The sequence below is a fragment of the Nyctereutes procyonoides genome, unplaced genomic scaffold (assembly GCF_905146905.1).
Source record: "Nyctereutes procyonoides isolate TBG_1078 unplaced genomic scaffold, NYPRO_anot_genome, whole genome shotgun sequence".
Classification (NCBI taxonomy): domain Eukaryota; kingdom Metazoa; phylum Chordata; class Mammalia; order Carnivora; family Canidae; genus Nyctereutes; species Nyctereutes procyonoides.
The window spans coordinates 7,211,775-7,233,714 of record NW_026575135.1 but is presented as its reverse complement, the minus strand read 5'-3'; the positions used below and the strand labels follow the sequence as shown (position 1 = coordinate 7,233,714).

The 21,940-nt window shown below is 40.2% G+C and overlaps 1 protein-coding gene across 1 annotated transcript; it reads right to left on the bottom strand.

Moving 5' to 3' along the window:
- Positions 1-3,385: 3,385 nt before the first annotated feature.
- Positions 3,386-21,258, bottom strand: INIP (INTS3 and NABP interacting protein). Its single transcript, XM_055301970.1, has 5 exons — positions 21,121-21,258; positions 19,698-19,780; positions 7,268-7,370; positions 4,705-4,795; positions 3,386-3,522 (listed from the first exon to the last, which is right to left on the bottom strand). Exons 2-5 carry the CDS (start codon positions 19,720-19,722, stop codon positions 3,427-3,429), a joined length of 315 nt encoding a protein of 104 aa, XP_055157945.1. The 5' UTR covers positions 19,723-19,780; positions 21,121-21,258; the 3' UTR covers positions 3,386-3,426.
- Positions 21,259-21,940: the final 682 nt, after the last annotated feature.

Genomic DNA, 21,940 nt, shown 5'->3' with positions numbered 1-21,940 from the left:
TTCTCAGGTTGAGGACAGTGAAGTTCTGCATTTGCTCATTTAAAAAGAATTGTGTCCGCTATGCATACAGAGGTGAAGAACAGCATTCAGTAAACATGGGCTGAGCTGATGCTGAACGGGACTCAGGAGGGATGCTCGTAGTGGGGGCATCTGCACCAATGACTTGACATTCTCTAGTTTGATCTTCTATTCTCAGTGTAACCATATTTGCCAAAACCCTTGCCTTGGTGGGCCTTAAACTCCCAGAAAGGCTGAGTTTCTATTGCCAAAGTGAAGGAAAGACCAGAGATAACTTAATGAGACATTTTATAGATTGTTCAGGGGGGAAAAATCTCTTTGAAATTATGAAGTCATTTCAGTTTAAATTCCAGAATCATACAAAGCACTATCATTTGTATTATGATGATGATTCGTTTATTTTAGAGAAGACTGAGAGAATCTCAAGCAGATTCCATGCTGAGCGCAGAGCCCGACATGGGGCTCGATCTCACAACCCTGAGATCATGACCTGAGCCAAAACCAAGAGTCAGATTGAGCCCCCAGGCACCCTCTATCATCTGGATTATTGAGCACTGGCTTTCACAACCTTTTTTTGCCATGACTCACAGTAAAAAAAAACAAAAACAAAACCCTTTCCATCATGACCCAACTCATATATGTTCATTCATTCATTCCTTCAATATGCAGGTCCTGGTCTCCTACTATATGCCAAATACTAGTCTAAGCAGAATACAGCCATGAACCAAGAGGAAGGGAGGGAAGGAAACACAAATCCTTGCCTCAAAGACCTTACCTACTGGTACAACATATAACAAAGTAAAACACACACAAAACACACAGAAACAGAAGGTTAGTGAAACAAAACCATGTTATTACAACACATCATGTACTCTCATGCTTCGTATTTTTCAAAGAAAAAAAAATAAATGCTGGTCACATTCCATTAAGCCATTAAGTCGGCTTCTCATTTCAGTAACAGGTTGAAGCCTGCACACTGGTCTAGACAATTTATAAGGTAGGCAGAGTGTGTGCTGTTCCTACTTCACAGGTGAGACAGAGTGACAGGCCGAGAGCGGGGAAATGAGTCACCCAGTTGCGGGGAGGGGGGTGGGGCAGCAACACGGAAGCATCACCTCAGGGTTTCTGATAGCCCGTGGCTTTCCCCATCAGCCTCTGCAGTCTTCCCAAGGGTCTTAGTCACTACTTTTTGGAAGACCCTCACCTTTGTCTGGAGCAGCTCTTCCTGCCCTTCCAGGTAAAATCGTACCAATACTTGCAACTTGCAGGCCTGTCTAGACTGCTGTGTGCCCTGGGTGCCTCTTGTGCAGCGCTCTGTGCTCTGGTTTCCTTCATCCTTTCTGCCTCACAACAGCAGGCTCCTTCCACTGTGACCTCCTTAGGAGCAGGTCTCAGCTTTCTCATCTTCCCCAACTCCCCTCCATATGACAGTGGGGCGCCTGAGTGTCTCAGTGGTTGAGGGTCTGCCTTGGTTCAGGTTGTGATCCTGGGGTCCCGGGATCGAGTCCCACATCAGCCTCCCTGCAGGGGGCCTGCTTCTCCCTCTGCTTGTGTCTCTGCCTCTCTCTGTGTGTCTCTCATGAATGAATAAAATCTTAAAAACAAAATGCATATGGAGTGGACCTGAATTTGTAAGGGACTCGCAGGAGAGGGGGTGGAGGAAGTGCTTACCAGCACTAGGGCTACAGGATTTAACAGCATCTATTTAAAAGGCGGAGAGATTAGAAAAGATACCACTGAAAAAAACATCTTTACCTAGGTTATAAAAGTCACACATTAGGTTGAGGCTTCAACAGCATAAAAAGTACACAATCCAAAAAAAACTCCTTAGCATCAGTAGATAGATTTAGAACCATGCCAGTCAGTAGGTCATGGGTTGCAGAGAACAGACACTGTCAAAACAATTCAAGAAAATGAGGGGTCCTGTAGAAGGCTCAAGAAGAGCGGGATGGACCTGAGGCAGGACAGGAGCAGAGGCAGCTGGGGACCTCCTCAGCAGCGGGGAGTAAGGGTGCCTTTGCTGTGACAGTGATCATTACAATGGGAACAGCTGTCGCCTCACCCAAACGTAGAAAATCAGTTCAAATTCTCAAGAGGAAGAATCTAAAAGGCACAGCCAAGTCCAGAATTCTCCACTCCTGCTTTAATTAGTTTGGGTTAACACACCGTTAACCCAACCGCTATGTGGTAAGTGCAAATATCTAGGGAAGAAGCAAAGAAACTCTTTGAAAAGGGAGATGAACTTCAATTAAATATTGACCCAAACTGGAATTTTAAGTTTAAATTTCATCCTACCACCAGAGATGATGGGGACTCAAGGTTAATACAAGGTCAATTACAAGTAGTTATATTAAATACTGCAACTGTGATACAGTATAAAATATAATTTCAATCCTATTAAAGGTAAAAAAAAGACGTAGATTTTAGCTAATTTTAGCTAAGTTTCAAGGGCATAGAAACCTATGAGTTTATATATCTACGACATATAGATATAAGGAAAATTGAGTTCCCTACCCATGGTTTTCAGACTTTGTCTTGAATTAGAGATTGTAATTCTCTAGGACTACAGTAAGGTGGGAGGACTGCATACTTAACTAAGCAGCCCAGATTCTCTTAAAGATGTGTCATGTTGAGAAACTTAACCTAACTCCTTAGAGTAATTAAAAAGGGGCTCAGCTTGCCCCTTTTTAATGAGGATGTTTTTTAATTAGAACAAAAATGGACAATAAAACATGGGGACACCATATGTGTATTAACACTAAATAATAAAAGCACGTACAAATTTTAAAGCCACCATATTTCTTATAATTATTTTTAATATCATTTAGTCACATAATTTATAGTAGCATGGGTTTATAAAAGATTTTTAAGACTGGTTGGTAACTTAGTCTTGTCTTAGATTTTTTTTGAAAATGGAGAAGAAGGGAGTTACGAGTCAGAGAATATTTCAGGCCGATGTGTTGAATATAAATTCTACAAACAGCAAATAGGAATGTAACTTATTTAAGCCTATTGGTTCACATTTTTAAAAGCACCCTCATTTCTTTAAGGTGAAGTACTATTAATGTTCGTGAAAGTCTACTGTGGACAATGATATATTTAGTCCAATGGGGGTGGGGGGTGAATTTATGTGACCATCCAATTCAGAGTCTGATTTAGAGTCAAAAATCAAACTGTGTTCCAGAACAGTCACAAGTAGCATCATCAGTTCCTCAGGTAATATAGCTCCCAAAACTCTCATCCTTCTGGTGACTCTCCTTTTCTGCTTTGACTTATGCATGCCTTTCTTTTAAAGAAGCAAAAAGTATAAAAGTTCACCAAAATTCTGAAAGTCATAGTTTGTATAGCACTAAATGATAGTAGCTTTGGCATCCGATATTAGAGTTACTTTTGTTACAAATATTTTCTTCATTCTGGGTCAAGGCGAGGTAAGACGGGAAGAATAAGATTCCCAAATGCAGAGTCTTGAGTTATGAAGTATCCAGATGAGTGTGCATGTGCATGCTAGGCAAGAGTTTAAAAAAAAAAAAAAGGCAATTAAGCTATTAAAAATCACATTTTTTCAACCAAGGTATTCAAATTACTTATCCTTTTTGAGTGCTTAAGACCAAATTAGATAAATTTAAGATATAAAAATCAGTTCTGTTGCTGCTTAATTTTGTTTTAAATACATAGGAGATGGACAGTAATAAAGTATTTTTATTAACAAGCTGTACCAGGCACTCATTTATCAGACCCACTCTGTCCTCTGTGATTCTCTGAAGTCAATAACAAGTCAAAGGCATGAATTACTTTGTTCCTTGGAGTGGGGAGAACTTTGCAGCAAAGATCCCCCAAATCTGCTCTTGATCAACAAAGTAGGAGCTTAAGAAAGAAGGGGAATAGAGTGGGGTGGGGAAGGGAGCTGATTACTTGTGATGAAGATAACCAACATTTGGTAGAGACTGTTGGAATGTAAGTAACAGAAAACCACCAGTGACCTCCCTCTCTCACTACAGAAAGGAAGACTGTTTTTAGGTTGCCTTAAGTGAGATGATCTTTTATGTCTCTTCCAATTCTGAGATTCTAAGGTTTAAAAGCACAGGTAATGATGGCTTGTTCAAGGGCTCTGGGAATGTTTAAATTATCCAAGGATAGTTAAAACTATCCAAGATCACTCTAATACTAAAACTGTTGTTCATTACTATGAAGAACAATATTTTTTTAAGCAGATGGATTATCATATTCCTATGGAAGGAGTTAGTCTTTAAGCATTTCCTGCGCAACGTGGTATGCTGACCATTGAAAAAGAAGCCAAACAACAATAAACCAGTAAGATTATCAAGGGGTATGACAGCATGACAAATTTGAAAAAAAAAAAAAAAAAGTGTAAACCGGCCAGTTCAGCTTTTAAGATCATTCTGTCCATCCCAATATCCTAAACTCTTTTGTACACAAAGCAGTCTCTTGCCAGGTACAGCAAAGAATCAATCATGACTGTGTCAAAACCATAAAAGTCACTTTCATCACTGCTGTATTGGTCCTTCAAATCCTTTGGGCATGACTGAACATCAGAAAACCATTGCAATTATGTGTGGAACATTTTTATTGATACTGCTCCACTGAAATACAAAATAGGAATTGTGCTGGCTTCCAAGGCCCAGGAAATCTCCAACAAGACAAGACTGTCAGTTACACTTTGCTCACCTGCAAAGCTGCCTTTTGTTGGGCTGCAATATGCTGCTGCTCAGCATGATCCCGGAAGTCCTTATTAAGAGAGGGTCTGGAGAGTGCAATGCTAAAATGGGAATCTTAGTTATTTGGCTGTTGAAGGTAGAAACTTCCTTACTTCTGAATTATATTTTTCATTATATATTCTTTATAGGGATAGAAAAAGGCCTTCCAGAAGAAGTCTTTTTTTTTCCTTCTCCCACTGTTTAATTTATATGGCAAAAGCCTATGTTATTTACTGGGGCTCCAAATTACCTCTATTTATTATTATTTTTTTGATGATTTATGGTCCCCAACTTTCAAACTGATTCGAGGTACTCCAGCTTATCATAAAGCTACATTTGTGATGAAAACGGAAGCACTGAATATTTCAAGCAGAAGGTACAGCACGCGAAAGCCCAGGGCAAAAGACCTTGGCGTATCTGAAGAAATTAAGAGCTCAACAGGACCGGAGGTCAGGGTTGAGAGGAGGTGAAGAGGGTTGGCAAAAAATGACATTGGGGTAAAAGGCAGGTACAGGGTATGAAGAGCCTTGTGAAAATAAATTAAGAAATACAGACCTTATCCTCACAGTAAAAAGAGATACCCAGAGAGTATAATAAGCAGAGGAGTGACATGATCACAAGTACCACATGATGGCTAAGAAAGACCACTGCTAGACACACAGTGCTGGTCACCTCCTCAATAACAATTTATCCCCCTACTGTCTTGCTAATAGAATCCAAACTTAGTTCAATTATTGTTGGTCCCATGCCTCAGGGTTGGCCAGGCTCATCCCTCAGGGGATGAACTTTGATTGGTGTAAGACAATGCCATTCCCCCTGCTGGTTTCTGGTTTAGGCAAGAGAAAGATACACAATTCTGGGCAACTAGACTCAATGGGCCGTCTGCTGGAAGGCTTCTGAGGACATTCTCTGGCCTCTTACAAAAGGAACATAGGACAGGAACCTTTCTGGCTTTGGTCTCGATAGGTGGCTCAGTGTAGGGTGAGGCAGAGACTACTGCAGTCATATTTTGACCACTAGGGAGCTGCCGACCCCCAGGGAAAGGCAGAAAGAAGAATTGGAGGGAGTCCAGAGCACTGCTCACATACTGAGCTGCTGCATGAAGCTGCACTGGAACCATCTCACCTGTATGAAGCCACTCTGGAAGCACCTGCCCGTCACACTCCTGGTTCATATACATCCTAATGCTTATCCCAATTTTCTCGATTTCCAGATTAAAACATGACACAACTGATAAATATATTCAGGAGGACTGAAGACTACGGGAAATACAGAGGAAGCAGCTATAGTAATTGAGGCAAGAAATGGGAGTAGCAGGCATCAGGGCTAGGGTGGCATCAGTAGCAATGAAGAAAAATAGGCAGATTTGAGACACATTTCAAAGTATAAACATAAGAGAATGGCAAATGCTTGAAGATGGAAATGAAATGAAATAATAAACAAAGTCCATGCTTCTGACTTCGAGATCTGTGCCATTCACTGAGACAAGAAGCCCAAGAATAGTAGGTGGTTAGTCAGAGCTTGGGAAGGGAAGATGAGTTCAGCTTGGGCCATACGAAGTTTGAAATGCCTAGAGGACACAGGGGTGGAGGTGTCCAAGAGGCGATTTGGGACTTGGGAGAAAAGACTAGATGAAAGTTTCACAGCATATAAAAAAGGCTGTGAAAGTAGATGCAACTGGTGAAAAGATGTGAGAAGACACAACTGGATGGAAAACTGAGCTCTGAGGGGCACTGACATTCATGAGATAGGAGTGGAGAAACGTCTACAAAAGAAATCACAACTGTGTGACAGTGAATGTGTGGAAGCCAAGGAAAGAGTATTTTAGGAAGGAGGGAGTGATCAGTGGTGTCAAACAGTGCTCAGATATCTAATAAGGGAAGGATCTTGGTCTACCAGATTTTAGCTACAATGAGATTACAAGGGACTGAGGTGAGCACCTGTTCTTAGGAAAAGTGACTGCCTGGGTGGCTCAGTGGTTGAGCATTTGCCTTTGACTCAGGGCGTGATCCCAGGGTCCTGGGATCAAGTCCTGCATCTGGCTCCCCACAGGGAGCCTGCTTCTCCCTCTGCCTGTGTCTCTGCCTCTCTTTGTGTCTCTCATGAATAAGTAAGTAAAATATTTAATAAAAAAAAAAAAAAAGGAGGGGAGGGAAGGCAGGGTGGTGGCTAAATGTCATGTAAGAAGGCAGAAACCAAACACGATAAAGATTAAGCCACCTAAACATTCCCTGCTTTGCAGAATGCTTAAAAAGTGGGATGTTGACAATTATATCAGTAACAAACCAAAACCACACAAAACCCTTTTCGTTTTTTTTTAAAGTAGGCTGTGGGGAACATTAAATATTCTGGTTAGAATTTAATTATTTAAGATCTAATCAATTCATCTAATTTTTTCAAATCTAACTAGGAAACCAAACATAATGTGTAAATTCCAATGTGAGAGAGACAAATGTCTGCCAACCCACATGAAGTATTTTGTCCAAGACATTTTTTATATCACTAAATATAAAAACCACATTATTCTTCAATACCTCGCTCCAGGATGATTAGTTGAAGACTGGTTCTGCATTAGTAATTTTCTTTTCTCTTTGTCCAGTTCTGCCAAGATTGCAACTCTGTTTTTGTTTTGAAAACCTAAAAACCAGGGGTATGGGGAAGAGAGACACACACAGAGAGAAATAAAAACAACATTTTAGAGCTATTTTTAGAAACCTAGGCCATCTAGAAACCCAGACAGCAAATTCTATTCTCTAAGAAGATAAAGAACCCACTAGAGAGTAGCCCCCTAGATGGTGACACCGACCTCCTACTGCTTCCCTGCAACTTTCCCAGCACAGTCCCAGGATGGAGGCAAAGTAAGATATGGACTGAGGACTTGGAAGGAACTGTAATTTCCAAGGTTTTCAGGAGGAAAACAGCAACAGACATGCTCAGATCCAAACAATATTTCTTTTTCTCAACTGTTTTCATTCAGAAATGACACACAGTCTTTCAAAGACCAAAGAACTGCAACTGACTACATCCAGTGATGCTGAGAGAGAAATGGATTGTAACAGACGGGGTGCAAAAGGTGTGTCCTTTATCAACTACTTAATATGGGGCTTGATTCTGATATTCAAATTACATAAGTCTAAGGTGCAAAGTCCTGGCCAAGGACTAGTATCCAACTAGGTTTTTAAAATCTGAATTAGGGGCGCCTGGGTGGCTTAGCTGTAGGTATCCGACTCTTGGTTTCAGCTCATGTCATAATCTCAGGGTCAGGAGACTGAGCCCCACATGTCTGAATCCACGCTCAGTGGGGAGTCTGCTTCAGAGTTTCTCCCTCTGCCCCTCCCCACCCTCTCCCTTGTGCCCACTCTCTCTAAAATCAATCAAATCAAATCAAATCGGAATTAAATGTCAAGATGTAAACACTGAGAGAATATAAACAAAATCCTCAAATTTCTTGCTTCTCTTGATATATCTCAAGCACTGGCAAGAAGGGATCTTGGGTATCTCCATAGTAAAAATTAACTAGAATGAAGAAATGATCATTACTATTTCCTCACATTACAAAGACATCGGCACTCCCTAGCTTATTATAGTCCTTATTAGGCTTGTTTATATGCCTGTGGGTATTTGAGTTTGATCCCTAATTTAGAAGAAAACAAATGGAAAGATAAAAGACTGGAAAATGAACCACAGTTTGAGTTCTCTGTAAAATGAAGAATGCTTTCCAGAGAAAAGTAGCACTCTATTTGTATATATGGATTTGCATACACATATTTTTAAAGACTTTATTAATTTATTTGAGAGAAGACAAGCAGGGGGAGTGGCAGAGAGAGAGGGAGAGGGAGAAGCAGGGTTCCTGTGGGGTAAAATGACACGGAAGGATATACATGTACTGTGTATCCAATATCAAACTCTAGCTTTTTATATCATATTATAGTTATAGGAGATGCAACCATTGAGGGAAACTTGGTAAAAAGTACTTGAGACTTCTCTAGAATGTCTTTGCAACTTCTTGCCTATTTCAAAATAAAAATTAAAAATATATGGCTCTCAAATCCCCACTGATGCTACTTTAGTCTAAGACACTCTCCTCTCTCACCTGGTTCACTGCAATAGCTTCCTATTTCTTTGCCATACATTTTTCACCTTCTCTCAGCTTCTCCCCATCATACTCTCCATTTTATTTATATTTTTTAAAGATTTTGTTTATTAGAGAGAGAGAGAGAGAGAGAGAGAGAGTATCAGCAGGGGGAGGGGCAGAGGGAGAGGAAGACTCCTCACTGAGCAAGGAGCCTGATGTGGGGCTTGGTCCCAGGACCTGAGATCATGACCTGAGCCAAAAAGCAGATGCATAACTGACTGAGCCACCCAGGTGCCCCCAAAGTTGTATATATTTAAAGCAAGTTATACCATTAGGTGTGTTTCTAACTCTAGGACAAGACTTTTTCCCACTTCTCAGAAGAGGCTAATGCATTCTTAGAAGATAATTAAATAGTTCCATCTTTGTAAAAATTTAGAGATACTGTAAATATAAAAAGAAAAGTCCTGAAAAGTAAATTTAAAAATCTGATAGTGTCTAAATTATGTGGTGAGCAAAATAAATAACCACACTTGAAAGTACTGATGTGCTGTTTACAGAAACATTACTCTCAAGATTAATTTGTTTGCAAGTAATATTTTAGGGTATCAGTAAAGAAACTGTATATACATAGAAATTGTATGTACAAAGCATTAAAAAGACTACATGAAGATAATTTGATCAATAATGTTCAGATAAATACAAGCACAATTGAGCTTTTCAGTGCTCTTCAATGTGTTTAAGCTCACATATGTTATTTCCAATTGTCTATCCTCTGTGAAAAGGAACCAGAGTTCTGGGGAGAGTACTAGTTGCATGTCTTAGGGTAGAAAAAAAAAAAATCAAGAGATGGGCCTGGAACATCTTGTCAGAGAACAAGAAGTTGTTTTTTTTTTTTTTTTAAATATCCAGGGTAGTGCTGAAAGAACAAAGAAGCCAATTTGAGGTTAGCCAGGCTGTCACAATTGGAACATTAAATAGAGAATAATAATTATAGCTGAATGGAACATATTGAATCTATGATACACCATGGCTTCATAATAAGATACAAAAGGAAAAATTAAAAATATATAAAAATATAGTTGTAAAGAAGGGTGAAAATAAGTTATTATAATAATTAGGTCATTTGTAGTAATTACAGTTAATAGGTTGGCATTAACATCTAGAGGTTTGTTTCTCCTATTAAGTACATGTCTGTTTCTGAAGTATAGCTGTATACTTTTTTGCTTAGGTACATGGAGGAAGGGGTAGATACAGGGAACTGGGGGCTAAGCCAAATAGTTCCAGAGGAGCAGGATAGGGACCAAGAATCCACAAGAGGTGGATTCAGCACAGGTTCTCTCTCTCTCTCTCTCTCTCTCTCACACACACACACACACACACACACACACACACCATTTAAAAAGGAGACCCAGTTGTGATGAGCATCCGTGTCACACAATGACCAAGCAGAAACTGTGAGCTCTAACTGGATGAATTAGTGAAATTCCTAAAAAGAGCTAACTGTACAGACCTAATGATCCCTGACCTCTTGGGAGATGAAATGTATTAAATCATGTTAATAAAACTACCAGAAGGGGATCCCTAGGTGGCGCAGCAGTTTGGCGCCTGCCTTTGGCCTAGGGCGTGATCCTGGAGACCGGGGATCAAGTCCCACGTCGGGCTCCCGGTGCATGGAGCCTGCTTCTCCCTCTGCCTGTGTCTCTGCCTCTCTCTCTCTCTCTCTCTCTCTCTCTCTCTCTCTCTCACTGTGTGCCTATCATGAATAAATAAAATTTAAAAAAAATTTTAAAAAATTATAAAAATAAAATAAAATAAAAAATAAAGCTACCAGAAAAGGACAACTCATAATGAAAACAGAACATGGGAGTATTTCACTTAAGGACAACTCCAGGTTGCAAGAAACTAAAAATCTATGAGACAGGCATGAGCTTAAAAAAAAATCCCATTAACTCAGCAGGTAAAGTTTAATATAGAAGGGACTCAGTGCACACCAACACAGCTTTTAAATCATCTAAGGCATAACCAAATCTTGTGTTTTGGCTGAGAATCAAACTTATCAAAAAACGCTAAATCTTGACTTACCTGAAATTTTGTTTTGTTTTGGTAGTGGTAAAATTATTGTAACCCTAGGAAGGTATGGAAAGATTACTATAAACCTGGGAAAGCACAGAAATAAGAATCTGGGAGGATCACTATAATCCCAAGAAGATACAAAAAAACAAGTACAGAAAGAGTAAATTAATTAAACCAATGGGTTAATATTTTAAAATAGATTTAAGTGTACTAAATTTTGCAATCATGAAGTATTACAGTCACGTTAATTATAATTCTAATTTAAACTATAAAGGAGAATTTAACTTGTTTAAGCTATAAACAAGTCTAAATGTTTAAAAATTTTCAGTTTTGAAGTTACTGTGTTAGATGAGTGTAGGTTTAATACACCTTTAATTAAATTATGAGCAGTGATGAGTATTTTTTTCCATGTACAAGATCATGGATTCCATGGACTTTAAAGAACTCACTAAAGTATTTAAACAAGGGGTCACTGGAGTGGGCGAGCCCATAGCCTTCCCTCCCTGGTGAAGATGGGAAAATGCTTTATCACTGTATGTCATTTAGTGCTCCATACTCCCACCCAGAAGCCCAAGTTTTATCCTTATAATCTCTCCCTCTTACTACTCACATTTAACAAGTCACCTAGTCCAACAAATTTTACATCCTCAAGTCTGTAAAATAACTTCCCTTCTCAATTCCTTTTCCACAGTCTAATCAAGCAAAATTATATTTTGCATAATTTTCTAGATCTTAATGTCTATCTACATGAGGCTGAGAGCCATAAAGGCTACTTTACAGAGAAAGGGAATGGTAATATCTCTTAGGCTTTTATTTCTGATCTTGTCTAAAGGTCCTGAAACCTATGCTTCCTTCTTGATTTTTTTTAAAAAAACAATAAAGTATTATGTTACATGTCTGTTTTGCACAAAATACTTATTATAAAACTAAAAAAGTCAACAGACAGCACTTAGGGAATAATAATAGCTTATTTCAAATTTGAAACTTAAGGCACAAACTAGATAATCTATCTGGTTATTTGAAGTATAATGTTCTATAGTAAGATTCTTCCACCTTCAGGGTTTATACCAATGAACTCTGACCACCACATCAATAGGTAACATTTAACTAACTTTTATTACACTCACTACATGAGTTTTTTTTTTAAAACACACACCCATCGCTTGCCATAATTTAACATTTTACCTTTACATTCTTTTGCACATATCATAGTTACATCTAATATTTACGTTCTTAGAAGCAAGAGTGTTAAAAATATTTATCTCATGTACAGTACTTAATATTCCTTTATAATTAACCTTCTCCTAATAAAATTATCTTACAATAAAGCAGCACACTCAAAAATATTTCTACTTTTAGAACTATAACCCTATCTCCTTTCACAATCATATATATTCTCACTTCTACATTCGTTCATAGAAACATATAACTCCCACACTTTTTTTTTGTCACTAAAAACATTCCTGAGGAACAAGCATCACATCAAATCGTATTTAAAACCTACCAGCTGATTATCACTTTATATGAATAGCTCTACCACAGTTAAATAAGCACTAACTGGAATTCTTTTTATTGGAAAAAATATTCTAAAAGAATGAAAATTATTTTGTTTGATCAGTGGGGTTATGGATAATCTGCTTTCCAATTACAGTTGATAAACTGCTTTCACAACAATATTTTAAAAGACATTTAATATTATTCAAATCTTTTCAAGCGGTTATCCTACAGGCTATATACTCTTCACAACTATACATTAAATCAATGTATCATACTTAAGATACCCGTTTAGTATTAAAGGAAAGTCACTATGGCACTATTAGTTTAACATGTTTTAAGTTATTTATTGAATCAACATATATTTACTGTGTATCCATCGTATACAGGCACTAGATAGGTTCTAAGGATACAATGATGAGCCAAAACTTGACATGATTCTAGCTCTCATGGTTCTCAAACAGTCCAGTGAGGATAGAGATGATCAAATAATTACACCAATGAATGTATACTTAGAATCTAAGATGAGTAGTCTGAAATAAAGAAAGAAAATTCTGTAAGCATTTATAACAATATTACTGTGGGAATCAATGTTGAATAAACTTGATCTAGACTGGGAGTAGGGGGAGCAGTAAAGGCTTCCAGAGAAAGTAATGCTTGAACTGAAATCTAAAGGACAAATAAGTAAGCTCATTAGGGATTGGGGGAAAATAACACTTTCCCCTATAAAAAGAGCAGTGGTTGCAGTGTTGAGAATAGGCTAGACAAGAGGAAACAGGAGACCATGACAGTGGAACAAACTGGAGATGACAAAAGTTGTTATAGGCCAGGGAAATGGAAAGATTGGAACAGATCCAAGAGCTATTTAGGAAGTTAAATCAACAGGACACTGAAAGAGTAAATATGAAGTAAAGAATGATGAAGTTGTCATGGATGGCTCCTAGATTTTCGGCTCATATAGTTAAATGGTGAATTATCCTATTTTTCTATTGCTGCTGTAACAAATTACTATGAATTTAGTCGCTTAAAACAACACAAATCTATTATCTCACGGTTCTGCAGTTTTGGGATCTTACTGGACTAACATCCAGGGCTTCATTTCTTTCTGGAGCCTCTGGTGAAGAATCTGTTTCCTTGCCTTTTCCAGTTTCTAGAAGCTGCCTGAGTTCCTTGGATCCTGGTATTCCTTCTCTGCCTTCAAACCCAGCAACACTGTATCCCTCTGACCCTTCTTCATTTCTCTCTCTGACCACAGCTAGGAAAAAAAAATTGCTGCTTTTCAGGATTCATGTGATTAATATGGGCCCACCTGGATAATCCAGGATAATCTTCCCATTTCAAGGCCCTTAACCTTCATCACATGTGCTGAGTTCTTTTGCCAGAGAAGGTAACATAGTCACGGGTTCTGGGGATTATGAAGTGGGGGGATCATTTTTTGCCTACCACACTCCCTAATGATATATATAATGTATTCAGTGGCTAAAGCTCAAACCTCATCTAGGGGGGACTGCTTGATGTCTAAGTCATAGCAGAACGAAAGAATATAACATTATTAAGTTAATGTGAGTTGATTAGTATCAATAATTAGTCCTTTTGGTATCTAGTTGATGGCAAACACTTCTTATATCTAGTAAGATCAAAAAAATTATTCAACTCTTAGCTACTTTTTGGACTTTACTGAAAACACACATCAAAGGAAAGGAATGGATCTTAATGTCTATTCAGGTGACCTCCCCGTTTTCAAGTTCTCACTCAGTCCTCAAGGACTTAGTTCTTGTAAGATACTGCCACTTTCTCTCCCCATTTCAGAGCTAGCTAAACAACATGATGAATCATCTTTACTCTCCTTTAGAACCAACTTTCCCTCATCACTCATTTTTCTTTTCCTCTTACAGATAAATTCCTACACCCATTTCACAACAAGGATTTTCTGCTTAAAAACAGAAAATAGAAGTAAAATACCTAGCATATAGCATGCTGTGTGGCAATTGCTTAATAAATACTAGTTATTATTGTCATTATCTAGCATTCTGTATTAGTTAACATTGCTAGATGCTTCTCAGCCCCATTCTGACAATTCACTCTCAGTGCATAGTTTTTCATTACAAAGAATACAACTGATTAGCATGCGGCTTTCTAGGCTACACTCACATGACAGGCCTCCCAAGGCCAGTCTGAATGGGCCTAGGGATCTCAAACTCTCTCCTAACTATATACACGATCTGAAGCTACTTTATAACCTATTCTACATCAACCTCGTTTCATCCCTATTTCAACCTGGGGCTTACAGATCATTCCTAGAACATCAGAAAAACACTGTACTCTTTGCCCTTGCAGTTAAAAATGACATGAAAAGAAAGCTAGCTTTAAAAACCTACTGCAAATTGCATCTTTGCATCCACATTTTCCTCTTTAAAAAGGTACAAACACAAGAATTTTTAATTATTTTTACACATCAGTGCAAATTTTAATTTACATCTTAATTGAGAGGTAGCATTCCTTGCTTTTCATCCTGACCATAGATGGTTTGGGGTAAGACTTGTATTTGGGCCTGAGATCAAGCAAGAGACCTCCCACCCCACTCCTACCTAGCACCCTGAAATCACAACTAAGAGCATCCCGAATAACTCCAAATCAATACTTTCCATCACCTGATCTGCAGGGCTTGTAGTTATTACTATAAACATTGAAAGATAACTAGAAAATAAGAGAATCAAAGAAAAAAATTCACAGTTCTTAGTATTTTACCAGGTTTCTGTGTGTCTGAAATGAGGTTGGACCAATCCAACTGCCACCACATGATCATAGGACCTTAGTATTTACCAATAATGAAAGATTCTTTACATTGTACCCTGGCCAAATTCCAGTTTGACAATCTGCCTCTACATATTAAAATTCTCAGAACAGGGCAACCCCGGTGGCACAGTGGTTTAGTGCCGCCTTCAGCCCAGGGCCTGATCCTGGAGACCCGGGATGGAGTCCCGTGTCAGGCTCCCTGCATGGAGCCTCCCTCCTCTGCCTGTGTCTCTGCCTCTCTCTCTCTCATGAATAAATAAATAAAATCTAAATAAAATAAAATAAATAAAATAAAATTCTCAGAACATGACTTAGCAATCAAGCAGCCATTAAGAACCAACCAAATCTTCCATAGTACGATGGAAGCTAAGGAGACTTCAGTCACTGTGTGCCAAGAGCTTATGACATTTAGCAGTCCTGACTGCTACCACACTATGACAGACTAGATCTGCTCGAGGGCTCAGTGAACACAATGGGATTCTGTCTCCTACACCAGAGACATTAACTAATTGCAATGTACAGATCAGGATTTTTTTTCCTAAGTCATGGTTCTTTCAGTTATCATTGTTAAGATAATTACACCACTTGGCATTCAGTCTCTGTACTAAGTAGTTCCTATACATGTAAAGAGTAAAGAAATAATTTAATATAGAAAATAAAATGCAATAGATCCAAATAGGTAAGAATTTTAAAATTTTCACTAGGAGTCTACAGAGCAGGATATGGACTCCCTCTGCTGGTGCCCAAGAGCAGCTCAGGACACCAACAAAATCACTGACAAAAGAACAACAAAAGCCAAAAGGCTAATCTAAATTTATTTCTATGTAGATTAGAGGATGTTTCAGCAAATATGATATCAATCAAAGGCAACCCTAAAAATGACCACATTTTATTGCAAATGCTATAAAAATAACCAGCAAATTGCAAATCTCAATTATTGTGCTATTAGAACAAATGGATAATTTTAAATTTAGTTTTGCCTGGACTGAACTGTGGGATTTTTAGCAGCCATATTTGTCTTCCAAAATAGACGTCTCTTTGTTTTCATTTTGGCTTAAATCAAATTATTTTTCACCTGGTAACTCTGATGAAAAGAAGAGATCAAAGATCAGAAGTCAGTGTTGGCCTGTGATTAATGCATAGAGCATACAAACGTGGTTATTTTAGAGAACAGAATAGTATTAGGTAGTTACAACTGTCACCAAGGCTAGCTTTTTACAATAGTACACTTCTATAAAACTCATGCAACCTTTAGTGTGCCCTCAATGCAACTAATACACTAAAATGAGATTTATATACAATGAAACAGCAGACTTCCAACTTCTAGTAGTAGCAGGTAGTTTGGTTACACTAACCCTGCCACAGTTTAATTATAAATTCTGGACAAAGGGCACCTGGTTGGCTCAGTGATTGAGCATCTGCCTTTGGCTCAGGTTGTGATCCTGGGGTCCTGGGATCAAGTCCCACATTGGGCTCCCCATAGGGAGCCTGCTTCTCCCTCTGCCTATGTCTCTGCTTCTCTCTCGGTGTCTCTCATGAATAAATAAAATCTTAAATAAGTAAAAAATAAATTCCAGACAAAAGATTAAAAATTCATTATTTGAAAGCACTAGAAACTGACCAAAATCAAGCAGAAACTGCACCTATTGATATTTGGAAATTTGTGATCTTTTGTTCAATTCACAAACAGCTTGGATAGCCTCACCTTACTGGCTTTGAGGTATCAGAGGACAGTTCAGGGCTGGCAGCATGGAGAAACCCCAGAGGGAAAGGCAGAAGGAGTAAAGCAAAGTTTTTGCTTCCTGATTAAACTACACATATGGATCAAAATCCTAGAGGAGAACACAGGCAACACCCTTTTTGAACTTGGCCATAGTAACTTCTTGCAAGATACATCCACAAAGGCAAGAGAAACAAAAGCAAAAATGAACTATTGGGACTTCATCAAGATAAGAAGCTTTTGCACAGCAAAGGATACAGTCAACAAAACTCAAAGACAACCTACAGAATGGGAGAAGATATTTGCAAATGACGTATCAGATAAAGGGCTAGTTTCCAAGATCTATAAAGAACTTACTAAACTCAACACCAAAGAAACAAACAATCCAATCATGAAATGGGCAAAAGACATGAAGAGAAATCTCACAGAGGAAGACACAGACATGGCCAACATGCACATGAGAAAATGCTCTGCATCACTTGCCATCAGGGAAATACAAATCAAAAGCACAATGAGATACCACCTCACACCAGTGAGAATGGGGAAAATTAACAAGGCAAGAAACCACAAATGTTGGAGAGGACGCGGAGAAAAGGGAAGCCTCTTACACTGTTGGTGGGAATGTGAACTGGTGCAGCCACTCTGGAAAACTGTGTGGAGGTTCCTCAAAGAGTTAAAAATAGAGCTGCCCTACGAGCCAGCAATTGCACTGTTGGGGATTTACCCCAGAGATTCAGATGCAATGAAACGCTGGGACACCTGCACCCCGATGTTTATAGCAGCAATGTCCACAATAGCCAAACTGTGGTAGGAGCCTCGGTGTCCATCGAAAGATGAATGGATAAAGAAGATATGGTTTATGTATACAATGGAATATTACTCAGCCATTAGAAACGACAAATACCCACCATTTGCTTCAACGTGGATGGAACTGGAGGGTATTATGTTGAGTGAAATAAGTCAATCGGAGAAGGACAAACAGTGTATGTTCTCATTCATTTGGGGAATATAAATAATAGTGAAAGGGAATATAAGGGAAGGGAGAAGAAATGTGTGGGAAATATCAGAAAGGGAGACAGAACATAAAGACTCCTAACTCTGGGAAATGAACTAGGGGTGGTGGAAGGGGAGGAGGGCAGAGGGTGGGGGTGACTGGGTGACGGGCACTGAGGGGGACACTTGACGGGATGAGCACTGGGTGTAATTCTGTATGTTGGTAAATTGAACACCAATAAAAAATTAATTTATAAAAAAAATAAAAAATAAAAAAAAATAAACTACACATATGGAGACCCCAGAGGGATCCAGCAATAAAGCAGCAGCTAGAAGCTAAAAAGACTGAGCACAGATTTCAGCTACTGCCCATCACATGGAAGACAACTCTGAGTTGAGGGCTTGCATTTGCTAGAACAAAAATTACATGTCAGAGCAATAAAAAAGAAGCCAGAGTCTCCACAGTGTCTTAGTCATAATATCCAGTATCCAATAACAAATCACTAAGTATAGCAAGAAAAAGGAAAATGTGACCTACACTCCAAAAAAAAAAAAAAAAAAAGCAGTCAACAGAAACCAACTCCAAGATGATTCAGATGATGCAATTAGCAGTGACAAAAGACCTGGATCTAGATTCTAAAAAGAAGAAAACCTAATAATAAAAATAAGCCAATTTTTTAAAAATGAGCAATTTAAAAAATAAGAAAAGAAAATTTATGATGGCAAGTAGTTACAAAGAAGAGCTCAACATCTGTCATCAGGGAGATGCAAGTTAATACAATGAGATGTTGCTTCACATCCTCCAAGATGGCTAAAATTAGAAGACCTAGAACATTATATAGAGAGTACCCAGAATTTTCACACATTGCCAGAGGGAATGTAAATTGGTATAGCCAGTGTGGGAAAAGGTTTGGCAGTTTTTCAAAAAGTTAATAATAAATTCAGCTATTAATCCAAATATCTACAAAAAGACATAAACAAATATTCAAAGCAGCTCCACTCACAATGGCCCACACTGAGACAACCCCCAAAGCCCCTAAACAGAACCAATTAAAAAAAAAATGGTGGTAAATACATACAGTAGAAGAGAACTCCATGATAAACAGAATGAACTCCTGACACATGGCACAACATGGATGAAACTCACACTTTAGTGAGTGAAAGAAGCTGGACACAAGAACATGCTTTATGATTACATTTATATGAAGACAAAATTAAGACAAAACTAAGGCCAAAAAAAAAAAAATCAGAACAGAAATAATAAAAATACGGGTCAAACAAGAGTTCAGAGTTGACAGGGAAAGGAAAAAAGAGATTTGCTTCAAGTTTTGAAGCAGGACACAACTTACAGAATGGGATTTAATACTTTCTAGAGATTAAATTTTATTTTTTAAAATTTGTTTTTAAATAAAAACTTCTCTAGGATGCGTCTGGTTTGCTTTGCTTTAGAGAGCTTCTAAACAGAGGTGATGTGTACAAAAGTTTCTAGGGCAAATGAAGGCAGCATGGATACTGCCTGGTGACAATTATAACCTTAAAAGTGTCTCTGATTTCAAGTAGAAGAGAACACAGATGTCAGAGGAGGACCTGAGGTTTACAATGTGAATAATCTTAACACAGGGTAAAACATAGGATTAACAGCTATTAAGAATGTTATATATCTGATACAATGTTGGACTTCAAATACTGGGTTTTCACTTTGCTATTCATTTTTTATTGACTACAGTAACTGCCTTATCCTAACTTTTCTATCAAAACACCTTTATTAAAAGGGGGGAATATCCTAGTAATAACAAGTTCCAGCATGCATTACCTTGTCCTGAAGGGTTTGCTGCCATTATCTTCTATTTTGTTTCAACTATGTTCAATGGCAACTGGTCAGCACTTTACAATTACCTGTTAAAAAAAAAATATATATATATATATATATGTACACATATATAAAATGCGTCATATTTAACAACAAACTATAAGTTGTCAGGAACAGCTAGCCTCCCTACAATAAAACGTTTTCCGTTCCTTCATCGCTTCAGAAATACACACCTGAAAAGTGGCACAGACTTAAGTCACAAATTTAGATTCTGCAAGCCCTTCAAGTATTTCATTAGAACGTTAAGGTTAAATGTTGACTTTTGCAGATGATGTTGATACCAACATTTAGCATTACTGTCTTCAACGTACAGCATTACGCCGTATTCACCACACACTACCAAATGAATCAGCCAATCGAGAACATCAATATGATTGATGCTAGGAAGAAAGAAAAAAAAAATCACTCCTTTATGGTCCTTCCTGATGCACTTAAAAAAATATATCCAGATGGGCAGCCTGGGTGGCTCAGTGGCTTAGCACCTGCCTTGGGCCCAGGGCGTGATCCTGGAGTCCCAGGATCGAGTCCCACGTCGGGCTCCCAGCATGGAGCCTGCTTCTCCCCCTGTGTCTCTGCCTCTCTGTGTTTCTCATGAATAAATAAATAAAATCTTTAAAAAATCCAGTAGCTACTGTGTATGCTGAAAGCTAAGAAAGAAAACGTAACGCCTGGAATTTATCAAGTACATGCTCGGCACCCTACAATGCGTAAGATGCTTGAAATTATCTTACTCATCGCCGTCTTACAGATGGGGAGAGCCGTGCCCCGGGCCCCAGAAGCCAGGACGAATACTTGGGGCTGTTTCGTTTCCCAACGTCGTGGGTTTTGTATCAGGCTTTGGGGAGATCGCGAGTGGGCAAGGCCGTCCTGCTGCCCTCGGGAGCAAGCAGTCCAGCGAGAAGACAGGCCCTCCTCGGGCGGACGACCACGCTAACAAGTTCAACCAACGCGCTCTTTAAAAGGCGCCAACGGTGCTCCGGCAGCAGCGAGGCACGGAGTCCCCTGGCGTGACGAGGGCGGGCTTCGGGGCAACCCGGGAAGCGCACGAGGGCTCGCAAGCACACTTGGGCGTGGAACAAAATATGCCGAGGTGCTCCCGGGGCAGAAGCACCGGGCGAGCCGAGCCGGTGGCGACGACAGGAAACAGGGCCACCCAGTGAGGGGGAAGGTTCGGCAGGGGGGCGACAGGGCGGCACCAGCGCCCCAAGGGGTCCTTGCAGGAGAGGAGGGCGTGGAGGCAGGCTGGGCGCGGGGCAGCGAGGAAGCCGAGGAGGCCGCTGCCCCGTGGCCGCAAGGACAGCGGCGGCAGGTCAGCGCCGGGGCCGCGCACTTCCGTCCCCCGGCGCCGTGGGGCGGGCCTACTTACCGGGGCCTCCAGAGCGCCCAGGCCGGTCCGCGCCGTCCGATCGCTCTCTCAAAGGGGGCGCGACCACTTAGAGACCTGCAAACAGAGCCCAACGTGCGGCTCTACAACCTTCCCGCCCCCGCTGCGCTTCCGCCTCAAGCCCGACGTACACCCGAGCGAGCGGAAGTCCCGCCTCCGGCCGGCCTCCATCGGCCGCTGCCCAATGAGAGCCGGGCTTTAACTGCTGTTTCCCTGCCCGCCCCCCGCGCCGGCCGAGGCCACTTCCTTTCCGAAGAGTGGCAGCCGAAGGGGCTCCTGGGAGATGCAGGCCGCGCGCTGGGGGGCGGGGTCCGAGAGGGGCGGGGCTCGGGGGCGGGGCTCGGGGCGGGGCCGACCGCGGCTGGGGCCCTAGCGCCCTAGCGCCCTAGCTGCTCTGCGGTTAAGGCCGCGCGGTTCCGAGAGGAGTCGCCAACCCTAACAGGCCTGCGGCGATAGGAGGGTGAGGGGAGGGCCAGTCCTCACCCGCTGGGCGGGCTTCCCAGATTCCACAACCGCCAGGGGGCTGTGCTCCCGCACACGTCCACAAATCCCAGGGAGGTGGGTTTTTGTTGTTGTTGTTTATAGTTCACACTAAGCATGCAGAAATTTTTGCTACTGTGCAATAATCTGTTCAAGAAATGGCTGAGTCACAGCTCAGAACACGAGGACTCTTCTAGTAGGTTCACCCGATGACCTGATTCCAATGCAGCGGATCTACATACTTACCTTGAAGGTAACAATGTATTGATGTGTGTCCCCTGTTCTGTGGTCGGCAACTCCTGTTACGCATATTTTGTAGAAT

Coding starts and splice junctions, on each gene's coding strand:
- INIP (XM_055301970.1), bottom strand. CDS start 19,722: ATGGCAGCAAACCCTTCAGGACAAG. Junction 4,796..7,267: donor ACTAATCATCCTGGAGCGAG/GTATTGAAGAAT, acceptor TTCCCATTTTAG/CATTGCACTCTCCAGACCCT. Junction 3,523..4,704: donor AACAAAAGGCAGCTTTGCAG/GTGAGCAAAGTG, acceptor ACTCTTGCCTAG/CATGCACATGCACACTCATC.